The sequence below is a fragment of the Aegilops tauschii genome, chromosome 2, assembly GCF_002575655.3.
Source record: "Aegilops tauschii subsp. strangulata cultivar AL8/78 chromosome 2, Aet v6.0, whole genome shotgun sequence".
Lineage (NCBI taxonomy): Eukaryota > Viridiplantae > Streptophyta > Magnoliopsida > Poales > Poaceae > Aegilops > Aegilops tauschii.
Window position 1 is genome coordinate 649,157,135 of NC_053036.3, and position 25,850 is coordinate 649,182,984.

The 25,850-nt window shown below is 44.0% G+C and overlaps 1 protein-coding gene and 1 pseudogene across 3 annotated transcripts; both read right to left on the reverse strand.

The window, feature by feature from the left end:
• Nucleotides 1-1,416: 1,416 nt before the first annotated feature.
• Nucleotides 1,417-3,181, reverse strand: LOC109769829 (flavonoid O-methyltransferase-like protein Os11g0303600; annotated as a pseudogene).
• A 3,964-nt stretch (nt 3,182-7,145) lies between these two features.
• Nucleotides 7,146-13,458, reverse strand: LOC109769830 (heat shock 70 kDa protein, mitochondrial). Of its 3 annotated transcripts, none has more exons than XM_020328539.4 (6): nt 13,288-13,458; nt 10,660-10,736; nt 10,481-10,559; nt 9,797-10,366; nt 9,045-9,665; nt 7,146-8,045 (listed from the first exon to the last, which is right to left on the reverse strand). In XM_020328539.4, exons 1-6 carry the CDS (start codon nt 13,348-13,350, stop codon nt 7,413-7,415), a joined length of 2,043 nt encoding a protein of 680 aa, XP_020184128.1. In that variant the 5' UTR covers nt 13,351-13,458; the 3' UTR covers nt 7,146-7,412. The 3 variants fall into 3 exon arrangements, with proteins under 3 accessions (XP_020184128.1, XP_073365506.1, XP_045089438.1); XM_073509405.1 differs by lacking the exon at nt 13,288-13,458 and adding an exon at nt 13,099-13,155; XM_045233503.2 differs by lacking the exon at nt 13,288-13,458 and adding an exon at nt 11,812-13,017.
• Between the last annotated feature and the right edge of the window lie 12,392 nt (nt 13,459-25,850).

Sequence of the window (25,850 nt, forward strand, 5' to 3'; positions counted from 1 at the left end):
GTGCTGTCTTTTATTTTTCTGTTTGGTAGTTGTAAAAAGACTTGGTTTCAAAAGAAGTAGTGGTTGTAAAAAGACTTGGTGGTTTCTGATAAATGAAATCGGAGGGAGAACCCTCCTCTTTTATCAAAAAGAAATACTCTATAATGACAGGCAACACGACAACGCAAACATTTTTGGTATCATCGCCGTCACATCGTAAGTGGCTTTACATCGATGGCCGGCCATCCTCAGGCTCATCACAAGAGATTAGGTGAAGAATCATGATTTGCTTGGTTTCTGTATCTTGCAATCAGCTGTCGTTGGTCTGGTGGATGAATTGGAAAGAACGTAACGACAGAGTTTTCAGATAGTGCATAAGCACGACGGCCACTGTGTTTCTTTTCCCTTTTAGCCTCCTGGCTTTGTCTCTATACTCCTTCTAATTATAATGAAAACAGTGCCACCGCATTTCGTAAAAAAAGATGTCGCACCATATATCAGTTATAAGAGACGAACAAGAAGATTCTCGGTGATCGCTTTTGTGAAAGCACGAATCGTGTTGTCACGTTTTCGCTTCTCTTAGCACAAGTTCACAATCTTAGGGGGAAACATGTATTGGTACATTTCTTTCACTATTCGTGGAAAACAAAAAAGATATGTGCGAGCGAGCAAACTGGGAAATGGGGATCAAACATACATACCATGTTTAAAGATCTGTGAACTCTCATGCAGAAGAGAAGAAGTCGAGATTTCTATGGGAGGAGCAGACCAGAACTCTCATGCAGAGATGGCAAAGCAAGCATCCTCCAAACCATATACCAAGTGCTTTGACTGTCACGTCAATGACCAAAGTGGATGTCAACCTCGTCGCCCGCACAACACGAAGCCAAAAGCCCTCAAAGTTGCAGAAACTGTCGGGGCTGCATGCACTACTCCATCGTGCCATGCGCAATCCGCCAACCTCACCTTCCGGGCTGCCGCCCCGACATACAACCGCTTGCCACACATGCGCCACGGTTGGCAAATATGACTAGTAAAAGCCAAATCATGGGTATTCACTCTGAAGATCAAGTCTGACCAAAACTTCAACCAATGTATTCAACAAGGAAATAATGCGAAAACACCATCATTGACATGTACAATCAATTAAAATAAGAACTAGGGTTTTCACCCCCGAAGCTCGATAATGGGTGCTAGAGAAAGCACCCAAAACGGAAGACCACTTGTGTTGCATCAACCACTTCCATATTTCTTCTATTTCCTACTAGATTTGTCTTCTTTTTTGTTATCATCACTATTGACACCAATGTGATTATTGGTGAACTCTCCCTATTTCAAATCTGGTAACCGGAGACCACCACAACAAGGGAGGACCCACAAATCGGACAAGGTGGGTGGTGTTAGTGTAGGCATATGCAAAAAGTGACATCCCTTTTCCACGATATTACCATGATAAACATATACAAATGCGCTTCCGCTGAACTGTTCGGAAACAAAGTTATACACATAACAGAACAATAAAGCTTAACATCTCATCTTATTGGAACATACAAACATGTCACATACATAACATACAAACATGCCACGTACATACATATGAGTGCATACATGCATACTGGTTCTGAAGTGACTAGCCCCTTGACACTTCATCTGATTTAGGATTTGTAGCTCTTTTCACTAAAGAGTAAGGCACTGCACCCATTATTTCTTATTACACACCACAACTTTATATCGAATGCACTCCAGAAGAGCATTTGTGGTAACATTACGGATAGACCTCAATGACACCTCGAGCTCCAAGTTTCTTGACAATCTTGTAATCATAAAGATCATGCTCCACTCATTTTCATTCCGTTGCCGTCCTCTCGTACATAAGAACATGAGCATATCCATTAGCAATTCTGTTTCGGACATTGTCTCCGGAGAAGATCCAAGTACCATGTCTATGACGACGATCACTTTTCCTCCCACTTCTCGGGAAGGAATGGCCTTCTTGCATTGAGCGAGGATATTGATGCAATCTTCGTCACTCCAGAAGTGCAGAACTAGCTGGAATGGACAAAATAACAAACTATTCATAACAGCTCCAGGTCGGTGTCCAAGCTTCAACAAACTACTCATAACAGCTTCAACAAACTACTCATAACAGCTCCAACATTACCGCCGGAATAGGTACTAAAATAGGTAGGCCGGTGACATATATTTATATCTAACATATCACTTAAAAATTTACATTTTAGAGAAAATCATAGGCTAGCGTACTTAAGTACTTATATCCACATTGCAACGCACAGACATTATCTAGTTTCTCGGTATACGCGCATTGAAAAAATTGGAACATTTTAGAGAGAATTCACATCATACCTTGAGCATCACGGCTTGAGCTGGTGGGACAGAATGGAACATGTCACCAGCGACATAATTAACAACACCATCACTCGGGGCTTTCTCAATCACCCGTGGAAGGTCCAAAACATTGCACTTGATATGCGGGAAGGCCTTGACGATGGCCCTGGCTGTTGTTCCATCACCACCACAACAGTCGGTGAGTGACTGCAGACCATTGAATAGGTCACGGCACTCCCGCAACACCGTGCCGATCCAGTCATGGGCAGCCAAAGCTTCATGGAACAGCTTGTCGGTCTCAGGATCGAGGAGGGCCATGCTCTCCTCGAACTGTGTCGCCCCATGCACATGGTCAAATGGTGGTTGTGCAACGTCCTTCTTGAACCAATCAGCCAGTCCTAAAGTGGCCTCCATGTGATACCGCGAGGTGGCCGCCAGGGGAAAGGCCATCTGCCTAGCCTCACCGTCGACGAGTATGCCATCTACAAGGAGATACGACAGTGGGGTGAGGCCGTAGACTCCGGCCTCGGCGGACGCCAGGACGTCGGACTTTGCCAACAGCCGCAGGAGGCGCCCAAGAAACGGCGTCTTGGAAGGTGGAAGGGACAGCGCCGCCATCAGGTCTGGCAACGACGCGGTGCCACCGAGGCGGTGGATCGCGCTAGGGACGCCGAGCTGGATGGCACACCTGACCTGAGTGCCATGGATGTGAGGTAGGAGAGGCTGTGGCGCCACAAGTCAGCCTGCGCCTTGATCAGCTGGGCGTCGGTGGGGGTTGCCGTTGTCTGGGACTGAGCTGCCATGCTTTCTCTACTGATCGCTCTTGTCTCGAGCTGTGTGTAGTGGGTGTAGATTGCTCAGCTTAGCTAGGATGGAGGACTTATATCGTCATGCATTTGTGTTACTGCTAACCAGCAACTAACTTTATTAAATATTTCGCTCGTGGAACATGAGGTGGGACATGCTTATCGCCGGCCGTGTCTTGCGTGCACAGTTGGTAGGAGCACAGCGGGGAGCTGTTTTACTGTTGGAATGAATTAAACCATGCACAGCGGGGAGCTGTTTTACTGTTGCCGTGCATGCTTTTGGATACGAAGGATATGTCTTGAAGATGAGCGTCATGCGGATAGGATCAATCGATGGACCAAAGATTAATGGCTGTACCACCTCCAGGGCAAAGATCAATCGACGGGATGGCTGTCTAATAAGAGAGGATAGATGTTTAGTCATCATATCCTATTTCTGCTCGTTGTGGCATTTTTTTCCTGAACTTGCTTGTGAATCTAAGTGGAATTACTTACTTAGTTGCCACTTTATTTAATAAAATGGTTGTATGCATCGCTTGATGCATAGGCCAAAGGCAATCTTCTTTTTTTTTTCTTTAAAAGAGGCAAATTTCTGAACCATAAGCTGGTCCGTTTGAACCAATTTGCAGAAACATATCAAGGTAAAACTCATCGACGAACTAGGGCTCCATATATCGTAGTGATACAGTATGACAAATCAAATTAAAAAGTATGGGGAAAACATGCGAATATCCAATTCTGAGCTCGAGCTCATCTGCACCCGCTCAAGAAACAATTCATAAAAAATTCAAATTTTTTGTGCAAGGTAGATAATTTGATGCGTGAGGTGCGCTTCAAATTTCAGAGTATTTGGGCAGTTGAGTAGCTCTCAGCAAAAAAGACAAATTGTGTCAGAACAGTACACTATTTAACAGACCATAAATTTGTCTTTTTTGCCGAGAGCTACTCAGATGTCCAAATGATTTGACATTTGGAGCGTACATCACGCACCAAATTATCTACCATGCGGAAAAAAATTGGAATTTTTTGAATTTTTTTTAGTATTTGTTTTTATTTATTTATTGAGCGCAGGTGCAGATGATCCTGGGAGCCAAAACGCCTCACTCGAAAACATGAGCTTACTTCCTACTAGCTTCAAATCTTGGTTTGTTTCAGCTTGGCTATGTTACTTCGCAAGGAGGAGGATTGGGCGCTCGTGTTTTTTGGGTACAACCAATGGGACATGACCTCTTGAGATTTGTTCAACTGATTTGGTTGGCGCCTTATCGGTATAATTTTTTATGCATGAGGCTCTTTTTCTGTATTTTTTGTTTGCCTTTGAGGTAGCAATATGTGGATTTTTATTTGTTGATTTTTTTTTTGAAGAAAGACACCCAAAGGGCATATTAGATCTAATAGTTACCAAGGAAAATGATCAGTACAATGGAAAGACAATTGTATGCAGAACACCGGTGTTTGATAATATTACAATGAAAACTATGCTAGTCTTCTACTTCCTCCCATTGATTCATGTTCGCTGGAGATTGAAATTTGCACTTAACCAAATAGTAAAAGAAAGAGACACTTGCAAACGCCTTCTGTCATACGAACCTTTAAAGACTGCAGTAGTCACTCGCCGCTTGAAATAAGATCTAGAAGGCTCTGAACAAACATCGGTTGGAGCATCATCCCACGTAGTACAAGCTTGCAATCCATCGCCACGATCCAAATAGTTAGAGAAATTGGACCATGCCGCCGAACAACACGGAGGATGTCAAACTCACCGTACCACTGAACCTTTATGAAGTCAGATGCTGAACTTTGGAATAATCAATAAAAGGTTGTGTACATCGCTCCATGCAAAGGCCGCGGGTCTTCCCCTCTTTTCCGAAAAAGGTTCAAGCCTTAGTAACAAGCAAGAAATACATCTTTTTTCTGGGGTAATAAATACTTCAGTTATGCTAGGTTCAACTTTGGTTTCTTTCTGCTTATGAGCTCGGAACTCCGTATCCCAGCCACTTGGCTATGTAACCTTGCAATACAATGCAGTGACTGATTCATCAAGAAGATGAACGTGTGGATGGGGAACACCGACCAGAATGGCATTGATCTCCTCTAGCTGAGGTTGTACAACGGAGACCAAGATCATGACATATTCCCCCAAATCCTCATGATCCAGGCAGTTCCCCATCAGCAACTGAATTAAGATATCTCTTTCTGGAATGAGGCGCAATGCTACCTGACATTTTTGCAACTATGCTCAGCACATTAGTTCAGTGGAAAATTGCTAGCTTATATTGTCATGATGAACAGAACAGAAGTATGTGAAAGTGGTCATACCCTGTAAGCAGCCGATGCACACACATAGCTAGGATGCACACAGCCAACACCAACGCACGCACACAAAACACACCAGCGAATAGCAAAGTCATACAAGACCAAATCTATACGTGAGCAAGGAAAAAAGAACAAGCCCCAAATCGTATCCACGACCGGTAAGAAGAGCAAGCCAAGGTTTAAAAACAGAGAAGAAATCAAGCTGGGTTTCATGTAAATGTAAGTAACTGACCAAGGACATGGAGGAGCTGCTTGGAGAGGCAGAGGAGATCCATGGTGGATGACCTCATTTTCCTCTGCTGCTCCTGATCCTCATCATCTCCAAAGCTGAGGAAGCAGAGGTCCTCCATGGCCATCCTCAGCTCAGACTTGCTCCTCTCCATCGATCTCCCCCCTTTCTTGAGAGCTTCTGCCTTAGCTCCACTAATTCCCTAGTTATATAGACAAATTGGAGCTCATTTGCTGCCATTTCTTGGAGCAAATGATGGGGGGGGGGGGGGGGGGTCAACTTCTGGATGCCATTTCAGTAATGCAATGCAATAATAAACAGCTGCGTCTTGGAGCTGTTGTTGTCCACTCCAGAACCCTCCATCAGTGTATGTGAAGTCAGAGCAGAGCAGAGGAGCAAGTGGTGTATTTTTCTTTAGGAAGAAAGCAAGTGGTGTTTGTATTGTTAGGAGTAAAGTAAGTGGATGATTTGATTCAGTAATTATTTAAAGGTGATTTAGGTAGAAAGCAGGTACTGTACTTATTTAGGAAGAAAGCAGGTACTGTACTTATTTAAAGGTTAGCCATCCGGCCTTGTACTTGTGGTGGTGTCGTTAAGCCATTGGCAGTCACTTAATCTGCACAAATATACTACAGTACAATGTTGTTCAAGAGTGGTCAACCTCCTACTGGTTTGGCCCTAGTGTAAAAATAAATAGCAACTTTGTGGAGATGAGTGAGGAAAAGGTTTTTCCAGGAGAGAGATGTCATCTGGCCAGGTTAAAGGGAACATATGCAACAAATCATATGCTGAGATGAAAGACTCCTGAGGAGTGACATATGAGATGCCCTCCCTCGCAAAGTAGAGGAATAAGAATGGCATAAAAATAATATCAAAAGGAGAGATCTGATATCTCCGCCCGGTTGTTTGTGCTTTAGTTCATAAATAATGTCCTCATCTAATCTACTCCCTCCGTTTCTAAATATAAGTCTTTGTAAAGATTACACCGTCGACTACATACGAAGCAAAATGAGTCTAAAATGCATCTACATACATCCGTTAAAATGTGGTCCATAGTGAAATCTCTACGAAAACTTATATTTAAAAACGGAACGGAGGGAGTAGTTGGAGAAGAAAGTCATAATGTCCATCATCCATCAACCCAACCCAGCGACAGTATTATCAGCATTGATAATTCATATTCACAACTACCCCCGTAGTGTAAAAAACACTCTTATATTATGAACGAAGGGAGTATGTTCTAGAGGAATACGGCAGGCAATCACCAGTGCGGTCAGTCCGGGAAAGGCTAGATGAGGTGAGTCGCCATGGGAAAGAACCTACTACTTCATCCGATCCATATTACTTGTCGCGGCAGAAAACATGTTCCAGCATGGCACATTTCGTCAAGCTGACAACACAACAGGTAAGATCAAACAAGCATCAATCAACCACAACCTACCACCTCTGCTCTGCTCAGGTCTACAAGATTTTCATTTTACCAACAAACCTCCTCCAGGCATCAATCATCTTATCTCTCTCATGGTCATGGGCAACATTGCGTCCTACCAGCTTACAAAACACACAGAAAACTTATATTACAGCACGCACACGTCATCCTCTTAACCTACCACCTTCAGCAGAGCACCACAAAAACTAACGCAGCTCATGTCGGTCACCTCACTTGTTCACCTCTCATGAGTAAGTAACATGATCACAGGATTGCCTCTACAAGTAAGTAACGCAGTGGAGACACCTCACTTCTTCACCTCCTCGTACTCGGCCTCCCGGGCCTCGTCGCCACCACCGCCCTGCGACCCCGGCTCATCGCCAGCAGCCCCGCCGCCACCACCAGACATGTGCTGCCCAATCTTGGACACGGCCCTGTTGGCCGCGTCCATCTTGGCCTTGATCTTCTCGGCGTCGTCGGAGGCCATCTCGGCACGGAGCTCAGCAACGGCCGCCTCGATCTCAGACACCACCTCCGCGGGGACCTTGTCCCGGTACTCGCCCAGGCTCTTCTCCACGCTGTAGATGGTGGTGTCCGCGGTGTTCCGCACGTCGATCAGGGCCTTGCGCTCCTGGTCCTTGTGCGAGTGCACCTCCGCCTCCTGGACCATCTTCTGGATCTCCGCCTCCGACAGGCCCCCTGAGGACCGGATGGTGATCTGCTGCTCCTTGCCCGTCGCCTTGTCCTTGGCCGACACCGTCACGATGCCGTTCGCGTCGATGTCGAACGTCACCTCCACCTGCGGCGTGCCCCTCGGCGCCGGTGGGATGCCGACGAGGTCGAACTCGCCCAGGAGCTTGTTGTCTGATGCCATCTCACGCTCGCCTTGCAGCACCTTGATGCCCACTTGCGTCTGGTTGTCAGCAGCAGTTGAGAACACCTGCACAAAGCACAGAGACATTATTGCTTCTTAGCATGTATATATATATATATATATATATATATATATATATATATATATATATGCTGCCAAAACAATATTATGGACATGCCAAGCAAGCTGCTGAATACAGATCAGATGAACAAAACGTAAAATATTATCAAAGGAAGGCCAGTTATATGGGGAAAAGCCAGCTCCACGAATGCCATCAGAAGGCACAACCATAGCTAATGCTAATCGATCCTGTCACTTAGGAAAGTGCACCAAGAGGTGAAACTAATATTACAGAGTTTGATCAGAGGATATCTCTAAAAAATAATCCAAAGCTCAATTGCGTAATAACAATCAATCATGACTATAACAGATGGGTCAGCACCATCTATCAATGACTCAAGTAAGATGATGATAGCAAACAGAGGAAGATCAGTGATACACAACATAGCTAAGTAGGCCGCCAAAACAGTATGAGAGATGGCAACCAAGCTGAATACAGATCAGATGAACAGAACATAAAATTTTATGGTACAAAGGCAAAAGTCAATGTTCTACTATGAAAGGATGAATCAATAATGCTATGGGGAAACCAGCTCCATGAGTGCCATCAGAAGGCACATGCATAGCTAATGCTAATCGATCCCCTTAGGAAAGGGACCAAGCAAGCTAATATTACAGGGATTGATAGAAAAGAAAAACATATCAGAGGACATTCCTAAAAATATAGTCCAAAGTTCAATTGTGAACAACGATCATGACTATGACAGAGGAGTCAGCACCATCTATCAGTGACTCTTGACACGAAGCCGTCACATAGACATCTCACGAAGTCGTCACATAGACATCTCGAGTGAGACGATAATAGCAAACAGAGAAAGATCATCAATGATATGCCACCAAAAAATGAAAAGAGCATGCAACACTATATATAATATAACTGGTGGACTAACCAAGATCATAGTACTTGGGAACTAGTTCAGGAGGAACGGGAACATGATTACCAACCTGGCTTTTCTTGGTGGGGATGGTAGTGTTCCTGGAAATCAGTCTGGTGAAGATACCGCCAAGAGTCTCAATACCAAGTGACAGCGGGGTAACATCAAGGAGAAGAAGCTCCTTCACATCTCCACGGAGAATGCCGCCCTGAATAGCAGCACCCATGGCCACAGCTTCATCTGGGTTGACTCCTTTGCTAGGGGCCTTGCCAAAGATCTCAGAGACTATCTCCTGCACTTTTGGAACCCTTGTCATTCCACCGACGAGAAGGACCTCATCAACATCCTTGGTGGTTATGCCGGCATCCTTCAAGCAGCTCTTGCATGGTTCTCTGGTCCTCTCAATCAGACTGTTCACCAGAGACTCAAATTTTGATCTTGTCAGTGTGATGTTCAGATGTTTTGCTCCACTGGCATCAGCAGTGATGAAAGGAAGATTGATTTCAGTCTGGGTAGTTGAGGAGAGTTCGATTTTCGCCTTCTCAGCTGCTTCACGCAGTCTCTGCAGAGCCAATCTATCCTTTGACAGATCAATATTTTCAGTGTTTTTGTACTCGCTCACTAAGAACTCCAACAGAGTATTGTCAAAGTCTTCTCCACCCAGGAAAGTGTCGCCATTGGTTGCTTTCACCTGTCAATCAAGACATAATCAATCAACATATCAGGAATGGAAACCAATCACTACTTATATAACAACTTAATTAATTTCCTTACTGAAGCAAACTACTGGTAATTAAGAGGCAAGTTACAACAAGCACTGACCTCAAACACTCCATTAGAGATCTCTAGAATTGAGACATCAAAGGTTCCTCCTCCAAGGTCAAATACAGCAATCAGGCCCTCCTTGTTGTTTGTTCCGTAGGACAGAGCAGCAGCAGTTGGTTCATTGATGATCCTTTGGACATCAAGTCCAGCAATACGGCCAGCATCCTTGGTGGCCTGCCTCTGAGCATCATTGAAGTAAGCTGGAACGGTAATGACAGCCTTGGAAATAGACTTGCCAAGGTAAGACTCAGCTGTCTCCTTCATCTTGGTCAGCACAAACCCACCAATCTGGCTCGGCGAGTACTGCTTGCCATCTGTGGTCTCAACCCAAGCATCTCCATTGGGAGCCTTCACGATCTTGTATGGTACCATGTTCATCTCCTTCTGTGTCTGTGGGTCATCAAAGCGACGCCCAATCATACGCTTTGTGCCAAAGAAGGTGTTCTGTGGGTTGGTCACTGCTTGCCGCTTGGCTGGAATTCCCACGAGTAGCTCTCCTTTCGGAGAAAAGGCAACAACTGACGGTGTAGTCCTGGCGCCTTCCGAATTCTCAATCACCTTTGCATCCTGCATTTAGAGGGAGGTTTAATTGCTCAGACAATTTTAAACAGGAGGAAACTAGCAGAGAACAAAACATGTACATGCAGTGAGAGTATAGTATGCTGGGGCCACACGACACACCTTTCCCTCCATAACCGCGACACATGAATTGGTCGTTCCCAAATCAATTCCAATAACCTCATTTCCAATTGGCTTTGCACTGAGGAATAAAAGCACAGAGAAGAGTTAGTTAGATATGCATGCTGCAAGGATCTTCCCCAAATTTTCTACTGCATAAACCAAAATAAGATGGTTGTTACCTGAAAGTTCTTGCAAAAGTACCCCATCTGGAGCACACATTTGCAGCAGCATATGTTGATTGGACGTTGGCCGTCAGCTGGTATGTAAACAATCAATAGTCAGAAAATCACATTCAATAGTCAGAAAGTCACATCATTGAAAATATTAAGCCCTAAAACATTTTGGTGTCCTGGTGGGCAGATCAATTCTCTGCACAAACAACAAAAGGGAACACATTCCAAACAGAAGAAAGATGCATATTAGTCAAAATACAGGACTGACCCCTGTTTACCCCGCTCATTTGCATGGAAGTCAACGATCGTTTGCTAATAAAAAACATGGCATATGATCATGGTACACACAATCATTCCTAGAAGTCCATACTTGCAGTACAGAACAAATTCAGAGTCACCTCTACAGCAATACAAACACATAGTAATCCTGGACACTAGCGGTTAAGGGCATGTTTCTCTTCAGAGAGGTAGTAAGGCATACTACAAGGAGATGAGAGATCGAAATGGAAACATGGTAATACAGAAACCGTTCCCAGTCACTGAACATTTGGGTTAATCTAGAACATGGCATATGATCTAAGCACTAACAAACAACAGTCCATACTTGCATGTATATAGAACAAAGAGTCACCTCTACAGCAATGCAGGAACACAATAACAGTCCATACTTGCATGTATATAGAACAAATTCAGAGTCACCTCTGCAGCAATACAGAGACACAATCACTGGTGGGCAGTACCAGTAAAGGACATGCTTTTTTTCAGAGGGTTAATCACATCATTGACTAGTCAATATTAAGCTTGTGTAAGGTAAACAATCAATATTCAGAAATCCACATGATTGACAATATTAAGGCCAAAAACGTTTTAGTGGCTTAGTGGGCAGACGTATGCACAAAATGGGGGACATTTTTCAACCTGAAGAAAACACACATATCATTCAGTAGCCAGTACCAAACTACCAATCCCTGTAAGTGCATAGGGTAAGCATACAGGATTGTGCGTCCTGTTTTACCCCACCCCACCCATGACCCACGGGCATGATAAATTGTTACAAGCCACTGATGGTTGGCTAATCTAGAGCATGCACATGATTGCAGTACTACATAGCTAGTAAACAAACACTTGCATCATGTGTTAGAACAAAAACAGGGTCACCTCTACAGCAGCACCAGAGAGCCATGATTCTTCTACTACTAGGAGACAAGACATCGAAATGGAAACCTGCAGTCCACACTTGGCATCTGATCTAGGGTTAATCTAGAACATGGAGTACTAACGAATGATAGTTCACACTTGCATGCATAGAAGAAATTCAGAGTCAACTCTACAGCAATACATGCAGAAATATAATCACTGCTGGCCAATACCAGTAAAGGACATGCTTTTCAAGAGGGGCAATCACATCATTGACAATAGTCAAAATATTAAGCATGGGTAAGGTAAACAATTAATAGTCAGAAAGTCAGATTGACAATAATATTAAGCACTAACTAAAAATATTTTGATGGCTTAGTGGGCATATCTAATCTAAGCACAGAAAAGGGGGACATTTTTTTTCTGAATGAAATATATAAGAAAGATGCATATCATTCAGTAACCAGTAGCAATCCATGTAGGCACATGCGACAGCAATTGGTAAGTATAGAGACATAGTTGCGGACTAGTGTGTTGTCTCTGTTCACCCTTTGCACCCATGGGCATTTGAAATTGAAACAAGCCAACGATGGTTGGCTAATCTAGAACATGGCATTTATATGATAGCAGTACGTACATAGCTAGAAAACAAAGAGCAGTCCATACTTGCATCATCATCTGTAGAAGAACAAACAAAATTACGGCCACCTCTACTCTACATACAGCGGTACTGTACTAGAGAGCCAAACATAATAATTCTACTAGGAGGCCAGTGTAAACACAGAGTCACACCATTGATATATTAAGGCCTAAAACAATCATCATAGTAAGGCTTGGTGGGCACAAAAAGGGGGACATTTTTCAGCCAAACTGAAGAAAGATGCACATCATTCAGTAACGAGTGCAGGTGCATGGTGTAACAATGAGTAATCATTAGCAAGCATAAGTAGTGCGTCACCTGTTTGGCCCACCCCAGCGCACCCATGGGCCGGGCATGATAAAATTGTTACAAGGCACTGATGGTTTGCTAATCTACTTGGAACATATGGTGGCACATGATGGCAGGCAGTACTACATACGATACGAAACAAACAGGGCTCCACAACATATTATATACTCCCTCTGTTCCTAAATATTTGTCTTTCTAGAGATTTCAACAAGTGACTACATACGGAGCAAAATGAGTGAATCTAGACTCTAAAATATGTCTTTATACATCCGTACGTTGTCGTCCATTTGAAATCTCTAAAAAGACAAATACTCCTATTTAGGAACGGAGGGAGTAGTAGAGAGAACAAAATGAGTCACCTGTACGGCAGGCAGACGGCACTAGTATTTCCATTTCCTAACCAGATGGCGGTAGGACTGCGAGGGATGCGGAAACGAAATCCATCCATCCGCGCAGGAAAGGAAAGGAGAGGATCATCACCATCACGAGAAGAGAAAAAAAAACAGAGGCGACGGTACGGTACACTAGGGGAGGGTAGAGGAGCTTACGGTGGCGAGCGGCGACGCGATGTCTCGGCGGCGCACGGCGCGGAGGAGCAGCGAAGTCGCCATGACGGGTTTTGGTGATTTGGGGGAGGGTTTGGGAGGGGAAGAGAAGCGACTCTGCTTTTGTGCGCAGCGTCTAGAGAGAGGGCGGGGAGAATGCTCGAGACTCGTCTAGAGAGAGAGAGGGCGGGAGGGTTGCCGTTGCCGCTCTAGAGAGAGAGAGAGTTTTTCTTTTTGAGAAAACTCTAGAGAGAGAGTGGAAGGCTCTGGAACACCCCACACAGTGGGCCGTGGAGGCTTTTTCTCCCTTATTAGTTATGCTTGGGCCGCCACGGGCTCTCTCTCTCGGTTCACCCACTTCATCATCAAAATTCTCTCCAGAAAAAAAAACCTCATCATCGAAGAACAAAGATTCCAGCTCAAAAAAAGGAGAAGAGCAGCTTCTCGCTTCGTAATTCTCGATGCCTCACATCTACGCTCTCGACCCCCTTTTTTACGCGAAATGATCGCGGCACACACACCAACTTTCACCTGCCGCTCTACTAGGCCCTAGCTGTCATTGTTTCTCCTCCTTCTAGCCGCTTCCTCTCAATGCCCTATGGGTCCACGTCTTCTCTTAGCGCCGGGGACGGCATATCGAGCGCGACGGGCTCCCCGTTTTGGTTTTTCATTTGTTTCGTTTTCTTTTTTTCCTCCTTTTTTTGGCTTTTTCATGCAAAAAAATAAAATTATCAATCCCGCACGAAACTAATTTTGAATACCTCGATGTGACAAATCCAACATGGAAATCATTTGTAATTTGAACACGGAATTCAAGATATAAAACATTTCGCAAAAAGATTCTACCAAAGAGAAAAACTGCCAGGTTGCAACAAGGGTGCGCCACTAGTCCTTGGGTCGCAATTACTATCTTGCTAAGTTCAGTTGTCATAACTGTTCGGCATCCACAGACCATCCTGACCGACGGTCATAATTTTTCTTAATATGTCCTTGAGTTTATTCGACACTTGAGCAAAACACAGATTGGAGAAGAATATGGTACCTGGGTTCCCTTTATTGGAACTATGTTCCTTTTTACCTTGGAAAATTATACAGTTACCCCATGGGCGACTTTTGAAAGGGGTACCCCTTAATCCATGATTTCAGTCAAGTTAACGTTGAAATCGCAAAGGAGGAGGCATCAGACGAGTTAATTGGGCCAGCCCATTTTTAGTTTTGAAATTTTGTTCACATTTTAATAAAAATGTTTTGAATTTCGAAAAATATTCATATCTTTACAAAGAATGTTCAAAGCTTCAAAAAAATAATCAATATGCCAAGTTTTGTTTACATTACATAAAATTTTTTGATTCCAAACATGAAAAAAAAATGATCAAAAATAAAAATTAAATTATCCAAATTTTCAAAATTTCTCGCTTTTCCAACAATGTTCCAATTTTTTTTTCCAAAAAGTGTTCCCAGATTTTCTATAATGTTTGCTACAATGCCTTGTTCCAGCATTGCAGTTGCTCGGTCGATCTCTGCAGTCCTTGGTCTAGAGATACTGTGCATTTCCCGCATGCTTCCCTGTGCTACTAATGGGTCGGTCCACTCAGGAACACCCCCCCCCCCCCCCCTGCGAAAGGGCGACTACTTGTCGCAATGAGTGTCATATCGGAGCTCCCGCGATCGTGTCTACACGTTCTTTTTCTTGTTTTTTTTACTACCATTCCAATTTTAGGGCCAGGTCTTATTCCCCTAATGGGACAGGGAATAGTGATCAAACGCACACTCCCATGCCTAGTATATGGGCTAGCCTATCCATGTTTCCTCCAAATTACCAGTTTCGAGAAGGTTCTAGGAACTTCCCTGAAATGGTTTTTCCATTTATACTTTTTTTCAATTTCAATTTTTTTGTTTCTTATTCATTTATTTTACATTTTTATTCCATTTTTTCATTTCATGAACATTTTAGAACAATGGGAACACTTTCTGAATTTTGGGAACATTTTTTAAATTGTTTAACATTTTTCGAAATTCAAGAACATTTTCTAAAGTCTAGAAACGTTTTTCTTATTAATAATATTTTGAAATAAAAATCAAATATCAAATTCATGAACCTTTTTTGAAATATAGGAATATTTTTTTCAAATTCATGAACATTTTTCGAAATTCAAGAACATTTCTAAAGTCTAGAAACGTTTTTCTTATTAATAATATTTTGAAATACAAACCAAATATCAAATTCATGAACCTTTTTTAAAATATAGGAATATTTTTTCAAATTCATGAACATTTTTTAGAATATGGAAATAATTTTAAAATTTGTGACCATTTTTTGAACCTTCAAACGTGTTTTTCAACTTCCTGATAATTTTTCTAAATTTTAATATTTTTCCGAAACTTTTGTACAAAAATTTAAAATTACAGAAAACATCTATGAAAAAGAAAAATATACCATACTGTTCTTTCGATTTCCTTTATTATTATTTTTTTCAAAAAACGCAATTTTTCAGATGAAAATGATCGCAGCCTTGAAAAAAATATTTGCGCTTTTGGAATATAATGGTCTATTTTTGCAAAAATGTTCATGGTTTTGAAATTTTGTTCACATTCTAATAAAAAAGTTCCAAATTTCGAAAAATATTCATATTTTACAAAGAGTGTTCAAAGTTTCAAATGATAAAAAAATTCAAGTTTTGTTTACATTTTAAAAAATGTTTGGATTCCAAATAATGTTCATTTTTTAGGAAAAAAGAAAAAAAGATAAAAATAAAATTATCGCATTTTCAAAATTTGTCGCATTTCCAAAAAAAATAAATGATTTTTTCCCAATAAAGGTTCAGATTTTCTATAACATTTGCTACGATGCCTAACTTCGAGATGGATGGTTGTGGTTACGATGGTGATGATGGCTATGGAGATGAGATTGGAAAAGGCCGGGGCTAGGGTTGAGAGATGGTTCTGGTGCTCGGTTTCGCGAAGATTGTCACTATTGCGCCTATAATTTTTCTTGTTGATTTGTTTCTTTCACCAAAATTCGTGTTTCCTCGTACGTGATGAGCTGTTTCGATACTTCGGCTCTTATCCCGCGGAAACACATTAAACAAAGGATTTCGTGATCTCTTGCATTCATTAGTCATTAGTGACAATCTCGGAGCAAGTTTCTCATAAATTCTAGGATTATTCATTTTAAACAACGGTGTGATGAGCGGAAAAATATCATTCATCAAATCATTGCTCTCCAACACGACGAATGATAAAGAAATGACAAAAAAGAGATATAAAAACTATAGTATATGTGCTTGCGATTGTGTTTTTTAGTTCGCCAACACCTCTAATCTATAGGGTAGAATTCCGCTATCTGTAGTACACTATGTTGGTTGTAACTTTTGCATATGATTTTGGATTGAGATGATTCAAAAAGCAAAAACATCTGTCTCAACGGGACAAAGACTTTTTATGCGGAACACTTTCCTATTTGAGTCCATCTTAATCACATTTTTTCCATGCCAAAATGTGATATCAACACAAATCCTCTATTATGCTTATAAGGATATTACCTTGAGGAGTTAACACCTTCAGATTCCAGTTGTCCTCCGAATTATTTATCTGACTTTCATCCCCCACTCGCCATATTTATATATCCTCTTTTGGAACACTCTAAGGCCAACTCTAACCGATCACCCAAAAATAAAAGAGGATTGGCCGAGTATACCTTTAGTGAAGTATTTTTACTCAACTAAGTTTTGGTCGGACCTAGTCGATCCCGTAAATATAATGGAGTATTCTTTTCATTTGCATTTCATTTTTGGCATATATAATGGAGTATTTTTTTTCATTTGCATTTCATTTTTGGCTACCGAAAAAAATCACTACTAGAAAAAAACTTATAGATAGAACAATACTAGTAGCGCGGGTTATTTGACACGCGCTAGTGCTACTTAGTAGTAGCGAGGGCAGAAAAACGCGCTACTATTAGGGAATAGTAGTAGCGCGGGTACAGAAGACCATGCTACTACTAAGAGGTTCCCACCGTGTCTCCTTGGACAGGAAGTAGTAGTAGCGTGGGGTGTAAAACCTGTGCTACTACTAAGTAGATAGCAGTAGCACGTGTTGTACATCCCACACTACTACTATGGGTAGACCGGGTCAGCCTGTGGCCACCATCCACCCCACGCTACCACTGCCAACGAATAATCCTACACCTACGAAAGTTGTTACGAAAGGTTACGCAACCTGCGAGCAAATTTCTCTCCACACCCCCCCCCCTATTCTCACGGGTGTGGGCCCCTCCCACCCCCTTCTATCCAATCCCAATCTTCCACGTTGGTTGTTACGTAAAATTTGTACGTAAGATTACGTGGGTCTAGCATTACGGACTACCAACGCAATCACACAAGTCTTCCCGTGTCCCCATCCCACGCCAATCCCCATTACTCTCCCGGATCCCACGCCGGTGCGGCTCCCAGCTCCCTCCCCCCACCTGCCTATGCTTCCTCCACCTCCAGACGACGCTGACGGCCAGATCACGCCGGAGCCTGTGGTACTCCTCCACCTTCAGTTTGTCTCCTCTCCGGTCGCGCCGCCACCCTGTTCGTGGTCGAGCAGCAGAGGACCGCCACCGGCTCGTCCACAACCAATCGGCGAGCAGCAGAGCAGAGGACCCCGTAGCCGCCTACCGCGCCAACCTCCCTCCCTCCTCGCGAACGACGCCCTAGCCCTAGCCCACGGCCATGGCTAGGGTTTGTGCAGTTTTTTCCCATCTCATCTAGTGAGTTCCCTGAAAGCTGAATAAAACTGTTGCTTATTGATGATTTGGTGCGGCATACAAGAGTATATAAGAGGGTACAAACCGACTTGGGGTAGGGGTACAAAACTGACTTGGACTAGAAGTCGTATACCATAATGACTACTCTAACATCCCCCGCAGTATCAACGGCAGGCTCGACGACGTTGAGACTGAAACAGATATCTTGAAACGGCTTAGTAGGCAGTGCCTTGGTGAAAATGTCAGCAAACTGAGCCGTAGAGGGAACATGAAGCACCCGAACCTGACCAAGAGCAACCTTTTCACGAACAAAATGAATATCAATCTCAATATGCTTTGTGTGTCGGTGTTGAACTGGATTGCTGGTCATGTAGACTGCTGATATGTTGTCACAGTAGACAATAGTGGCCTGCTCAATAGGCATGTGTAGCTCGGAGAGTAACTGCCGAATCCAGATTGTATCTGCAACGGCATGTGCCACAGCGCGATACTCAGCCTCGGCCGACGAACGTGAGACTGTAACCTGTCTTTTCGAAGACCAAGAAATCAAATTGTTACCAAGAAAAACACAAAAACCGGAAGTGGACCTTCGAGTGTCAGGACAACCAGCCCAGTCTACATCAGAGTATGCGGTAAGCGAGTTTGGAGAAGGATTATTGAGGTGGAGACCATGATTGAGAGTTCCTTTTAAATACCGAAGAATGCGTTTAACATGATTATAGTGAGGAACCCGGGGATCATGCATATAGAGACATGCTTGTTGAACAGCAAAAGAGATTTCAGGACGAGTAATGGTGAGATATTGGAGAGCACCTGTTAGGCTACGATAGAGAGTAGGATCGGAAAAGGGTTCACCGGTAGCCGAAAGTTTAAAACTAGTATCGACAGGAGTGCGAGATGATTGACAGTCAAGCATACCAGCACGATTAAGAAGATCAAGAATATACTGGCGTTGGGAAAGAAAAAGGCTGGAGGAATCTCGAACAACAGCAATGCCTAAAAAATGATGAAGGAGTCCTAGGTCAGTCATAGAAAATTCAGATCTAAGAAGAGAGACAATATGATCTAAGAACTTTTGAGAGGAGGCGGTAAGAATGATATCATCTACATAGAGAAGTAAATAGGCAGTGTCAGAAGTTTGATGATACACAAAAAGAGAGGTGTCGGAGAGAGATGGAGTGAAGCCTATTGTTTGAATGAAGGAGGAGAAGCGTTGAAACCAAGCTCGTGGGGCCTGTTTAAGACCGTAGAGAGATTTCTGAAGAAGACATACATGAGTTGGAAAGGATGGATTTTCAAAACCCAGAGGTTGCTGGCAGTAGACAGTTTCTTGAAGGGAACCATGGAGGAAAGCATTTTTAACATCAAGTTGGTGAATGGGCCATGAAGAGGAGACAGCAACACTAAGAACGGTGCGAATGGTGCTAGGTTTAACAACAGGAGAGAAGTTTTCTTCGTAATCAATTCCTTGTTGCTGAGAAAAGCCACGACAAACCCACCTGGCTTTATATCGTGAGAGGCTCCCATCGGAGTGGAACTTTTGGCGAAAAATCCATTTGCCAGAAACAATATTTGTATTGGGAGGACGAGGAACAAGTTGCCAGGTGTTGTTTTGAAGTAAAGCATTATATTCTTCTTGCATGGCAGCGGCCCAATTGGGATCAAGTAGAGCAGTTTTGTAATTCTTTGGAAGAGAAGTGAGAGATATGGAGGTATGAAGGTTTAGGCGGTCTTGGGGTTGATGAAATCCTGATTTGGCCCTAGTACGCATGCGATGATCATTAATCGGGGCTGCTGTAGGAATAGCACGAGGGGGTAAGGTGGGTACTGGTGAGTCCGGCGCAGCGGAAGAGTCGGACGAAGGAGTAGGGCTGGGTGGTGGAGTGGGAGCAGGGCTGGGTGGTGGAGTGGGAGTAGGGGCCGGGGGTGTTGGGGAGGGAGCAGGGGCCGGGGGTGTTGGGGACGTCTCGGGTGGGGTGAGTGTATGGTTGGGATTGGCTATGGTGGGTGTTAATGGTGGTGGTGATAAGTTGTGTTCGGCAGGTAGGGGAGTATATAGTTGGAAAGGACGGGGAGAGGGCGTGTTTGCGGAGCTAGGGGTGTTGGATGGTGTAGTAGTGCGTTGTGAGAAAGAAAAAATGTGCTCAGCAAACGTGACACGACGAGAGACATGAACGTGTCCGGTGTGAAGGTCGAGACAGCGGTAGCCTTTGTGCTCGTCAGAGAAGCCGAGAAAAGCACATGGGATAGTGCGTGGTGACAATTTATTTGCAGAAGTGGCGTAGGCATTGGGGAAACAGAGACAGCCGAAAACACGAACCACGGAGTAGTCGGGGTGGGAAAGAAAGAGGGAATAATAGGGAGTAGTGTTGGGTTTAGTTTTAGAAGGTCGAATATTTAGAAGGAAGGTGGCCATGTGTAGGGCTTCAGCCCAAAACTTGGGAGGCATAGACGATTGAATGAGGAGAGTGCGAACTATATCATTGAGGGTGCGAAGATAACGTTCTGCTTTACCATTTTAAGGGGGTGTGTAGGGACATGAGAACCTAAGCAGGATGCCATGTTGTAAGAAGAAAGTACGATTTTTAATGTTATCAAGCTCGCGACCATTGTCACATTGGATAAAGCGAATTGGGAGGAAGAAGTGAACAGACACATAGCATTGAAAATTAAGGAAAAGAGAATGGACCTCGGATTTGTTGCGTAGAGGAAAAGTCCAGACAAAGTGGGTGAAATCATCTAGGATAACAAGGTAGTATTTAAAACCCGAAACACTTGCAATGGGAGAGGTCCATAAATCACAATGTATTAATTCAAAGGGATAAGTGCTACAAGAACTAGAGGAACTAAAGGGAAGACGCACATGTTTGCCTAATTGACAAGACTCGCAAAACACAGAATTATGAGAGTCCCTATTACATGGTATGGTAAATTCACTAAGCATAGAAGCTAAGACGGCGGGGTTGGGATGGCCCAAGCGACGATGCCAGAGATCGACGGAGGCCAGCATGGATGTTGGAGGGGTGGCGGCAGGAACTCCATTAAGAGAATAAAGATCACCGGAGCTATTGAAGCGAGCGATCTCGGCCTTGGTCAGGTAATCCTTCACAGATAAACCAAAAGGGTCAAATTCAGCCGAAACTAGATTGTCGCAAGTAAATTGGCGAACAGAGATAAGATTTTTAATGAGGGCGGGTGCAACTAGAACATCGCGAAGTAAAAGAGGTTTGGTGGAAGAGGGAAGTTGAGCCTGACCAACACAATATATAGGAATAGATGATCCATCTCCAAGGATAATGGAAGGGAAAGGAGATTTAGTGCAAGAAGATAACCAATTACTAGATGCAGACATATGACTAGAGGCCCCTGAATCAAAGATCCAATCCGTACCTGAGTTTCCTTGTGCAGCAAAGTTATTCATGGCCTGGAGAAAGGCAGCTTGATCCCAGCTCGGCGTCGCAGTTGAGGGTGGCGTCGGAAGCAGTGCCGGCGGATACGATGGTGAAGGCAGTAGGGCCGGCTGGGTAGTGTAGTAGGCATTGGCCGGCTGTGGTGGGGGTGGCGTCGGGAGCAGGGCCGGCTGAGGTGTGTAGTAGGCGCCGCCATCGGTGGTGTAATGACCATAAGGAGCATACATCGGGGCGGCGTGATAGGCATTGGCCGGCTGTCGGGGGTTGAGAACCCCGGGAGCAGCAGTAGGCGGCCGAAGGCCGGGTTGCCAGGCACCTGAGTATGCCGGCGGAGCACCGAGGGTGGACGGAGCGGACCAGGGCATGGGCCATGCTTGAACAAGCCCCGTCCAAGGATCATGAGGAGGCCGCCATGCAACCGCAGATGGAAAACTGGTGGGTGGTGCAGGACTCGGTGCTGGTGATGTCGTAGGCGGAACCGAACGAGTTGACGGCGGCCTGTAGATAGGGCTTTTGCCGCGGTAGTTCGGACTAGGACGCCAGCCTGGGGGCGGTTGAACAGATGACGATGCGGACGGCCCGGCGGCAGGCCGGCCTGGAAGGCGGCGCTGGTGTAGACGACAGAGGAGGACGAGCCGCAGCATGAAAGACCTTGGGGCGAGAGTCCTTGCGAGCTTGTGTTTCCGCCGCGAGTTGTAGCAAGGAACGAACTTCAGCGAAGGTAGGAGGGGGCCGTATCATCGGTATGAACGAGGCTTGCTTGTCAAAGTCTTCGCTGAGGCCGACGACGATGATATTGATTAGCTGTGAGTCGCTAACTGTATCACCGAGTTCGCGGAGCTCATCACCAATGGTCTTAACGCGCTGGCAGAACAGGTTCACCGGGGCGTCTCCTTGCACCATATTGCGAAGCTCGGTGTGGAGAGCATTTTTCCGAGCGTCGGTGTTGCTTTGGAAGAGTTGACGGAGGGATTGCCAGATGTTGGCAGCGGTGGCGCCGTCGTGATCGAGCATGTTGAAGATCTCGGTGGTGATGCGGGTGTAGAACCACTGGACGATCGCGAGATCGTCTTTCAACCATTGCGGATCGTCAGGGCGGGGAAGACAGTTGCGGCGACATGCGAGCGCAGGTTGCAGCGGCCGAGGTGGAGATCGAAGAGATGTCTCCAATGGTAGTAGTTGTGGGCGGCGAGACCAAGAACTATGGGGATGTAGGGGCTGATGTCGGAGATTGTGTCAGCAAGAGATATTGGTGCGGCGAGGATAGGTGCAGGGTAGTTTTGTGGAGCTATGGTGAGGGCCGAGAGAGAAGCGGCCGCGGCGTTGGCAGCCTTGGCGATGAGTGCGGCCCGGCGCTCGAAGTAGCCGAGCGGCAGCGGCGGCGGTGGCGTTGGCGGAGCCATACCCTAAACCCTGGGACCGGTATCTGATACCATGAAAGCTGAATAAAACTGTTGCTTATTGATGATTTGGTGCGACATACAAGAGTATATAAGAGGGTAAAAACTGACTTGGGGTAGGGGTACAAAACTGACTTGGACTAGAAGTCGTATACCATAATGACTACTCTAACATTCCCTTTCCTCCAAGGAGAAGCTGCTGCGGATCCTTCTACCTCCCTTCTCCCTCTGACCCCCCGTCTCTGTATCGTCTCTGCAGGTAGACCAAATCAAAGTTCTGCACCTCCTAGTCTCCTAGGCTTGTTACTGTACAGCGGCAACAAAAAATTCAACACTTTGTTTGCAAGGTACATGTTGTTTATGTGTTGCTGTTTACTCTGCATTTGATATGATGCAAGTATTCAATCTGATCTGCCTGTATTATGTGAAGGAAGGGGGTCATGGAGATCTCGACGGCGGCGGGTCACACAGGAGAGTGGGGTGGGTCTGAGGATCACCGCCTCGCCGATGCCGTCCCTGCCGGAGCAGCAAATGCTTTGCTTGGCGCTGGACCAATTGGGGCAGATATTTAGGAAATGGACCTGAAGCTGCTAAAGTTTTGGAACAAGGTTGCATCTGGATCAAAGGGCAACATGTAAGTTCCAGCTTGCTTTTTGATTGTACAGTGAAAACAATAGAATCTTACAAAACTTGGAAGAGTGTTATTTGATGTTTTAGTTTCTTAGGCACCGCAGACCATCCTGTAGTCAGGATGTAACATCAGCATAGTTATGTGTAGGTTAGTGTAAAATTTTAGTTTCCAAGAAAAGCCCCAACTCCCATTAGTTGCAAATTTGCCAGTGTGCAAATTCTTATTCCTCACCCCAGCCAACTTCTGCTCCCACGTCCAAAACCACAGACAGTAAGAAGCAGAACTTTTGTGAGGTAATATTATAGCTTTGAATGAGAAACGGGTCTCCGCACTAAAACAACTGTAAAGAAAAGAGTGCAAGGTAATCTTACAGTTTGCATGTGAGTCAATTACTTCCTGTAGGCATTTCAAAAAAAATATATATAATTACTTCCTGTTCCTGTAGGCGAGCAACCCACAGAGCGCCTCTTGCTGTAATTTTACGGCTAATCAGGTAATCTTACAGTAGTGAGGTGTTCTTGAATTTTTTCAGATATAAGTCTGCCTTTCTATAGTTCAGGTATTTTGCCTTAGATATATTGCTGTTTACATTGGACTGAGTACACCGGTTCTCTACTAAAAAATGAAATATGGTACGTGATTGATTTAAGTAACATAGGCCACTATCACAATTTTGTCGGAGGCATTTTTAGTAACCGTAAGAAACATAGGTCACTGGTTGATTTTGTACACAAGGAATTTTTGGTAACCATGGAATAACAAAGCGGTCTAATAAATACTAGATTCCATGTAGTAGTAACAAAAGCCATCTTAAGATTACAAATAAAATTCGTTTAGACGTAACTGAATGCCACTGAGCACTAAGTAACCAGCGGCATGATTATTATTTTTCAGAAATCACTATTACAAAATTGAATGCTACCGAATTTGCAAACTACTGTCGAACTTGATCTTCAAGCAGTAGGTGACCATAGATTTTACGCCAACTTCATCTGTTCAGCTATCTCTGCAGCGACTGAAACATTCTTATCCATGGGCTGGAAGCAACACAGTATCCTATTAATAGTACTATAGCCTTTGGTTCACTTTTCTTCTCACAAAACCTGAACTTTGCTACTGGTTATTAGTAAACGAAGGTTTGAATTTCAATTGCACAATACTCTTACCGACCATAAATATGAAGACATGACTCTCTATCCCTCGTACATTAACAGTCATCCACTTGAACAGATACTGAGAAGACAGAATATTTTCAATTCTTGAAAGTATACCAACAAACAGGTAGTAGCCACCATCACAGAAGCACATATAACACTTCAGGATTAATAGGCTTAATTGTCCTGAACTAGAAATAATATAATGTCAAAATCAAAGATATCGCAGTGGGACTTTGGACGTACCAAATTCATCACAATCACATGAACCCATAACATGCTAGCTGCAGGTGAATCAAAAGTATAGTGAGAAACAAGACAAAAAGCCAAATTATGTAACTATTGTAAAAAATGCTCACTAACCATGTCTTTTATCAAACTGCGCCAGCTTCAATGGTGGGAGTCGCCGTATTGAACTAGTCTGTGTCTAGCAACTATTTACGACATTGTCTAAGTCTAACTAGTCTGACACCTGAGAGTGTCATCAAAATGAAACATAGAAGTATCTTAAGTCCCTCCAATATGGATTATCTTAATACTACTAGAAGTTATTGAAAGAACATGCGGTGCCCCCATGTTTGGTTTTGGTAATTGATGACAATCTCTATGGACTAATGGTTGCCTTGAGTTATATTTGAAGGATTTATCCATAGGCATTTCTTGAAGTCCATGTGTTGGTTTCAAGGAGTTTATGTGGTGACCAAGGTGTTATTAAGGAATTATCCAAAGATTGGTCATGTGAGAGTTGAGCTTATTGCAAGCATGTCTTGAAGAAGAAGATTGTGTGATCATTCATGTTTACCTTCAAGACATCATCCAAATGAAGAGAGTTGGAAAGAGTCAAGGTTGATCAAGACTAAGTCAGGAGTGAATCAAGAGACATCATCCAAATGAAGAGAGTTGGAAAGAGTCAAGGTTGATCAAGACTAAGTCAAGAGTGAATCAAGCTGATCAACACACAAAGAGCACAAGATGTACCGAGGGATCAAGCGATCCCATGGTATGGTAAGCATTGTCAATTACGCCTTGTGTACTAACCCATGGTCTTCGTGAGTGTTCTATGTGGGGTTGGGTACGTGTTCATGGGCTTGCGTCAAGAGGAAGATATCACTCAACCCATGGAGAGGATGACATCAAGTGGTGATCATCATCAACATTGCCGTGTGCAAGTTCAAGTGGAGCATCATGAAGATATCAAGTGCTTGAAGCTTGCCGTCCATT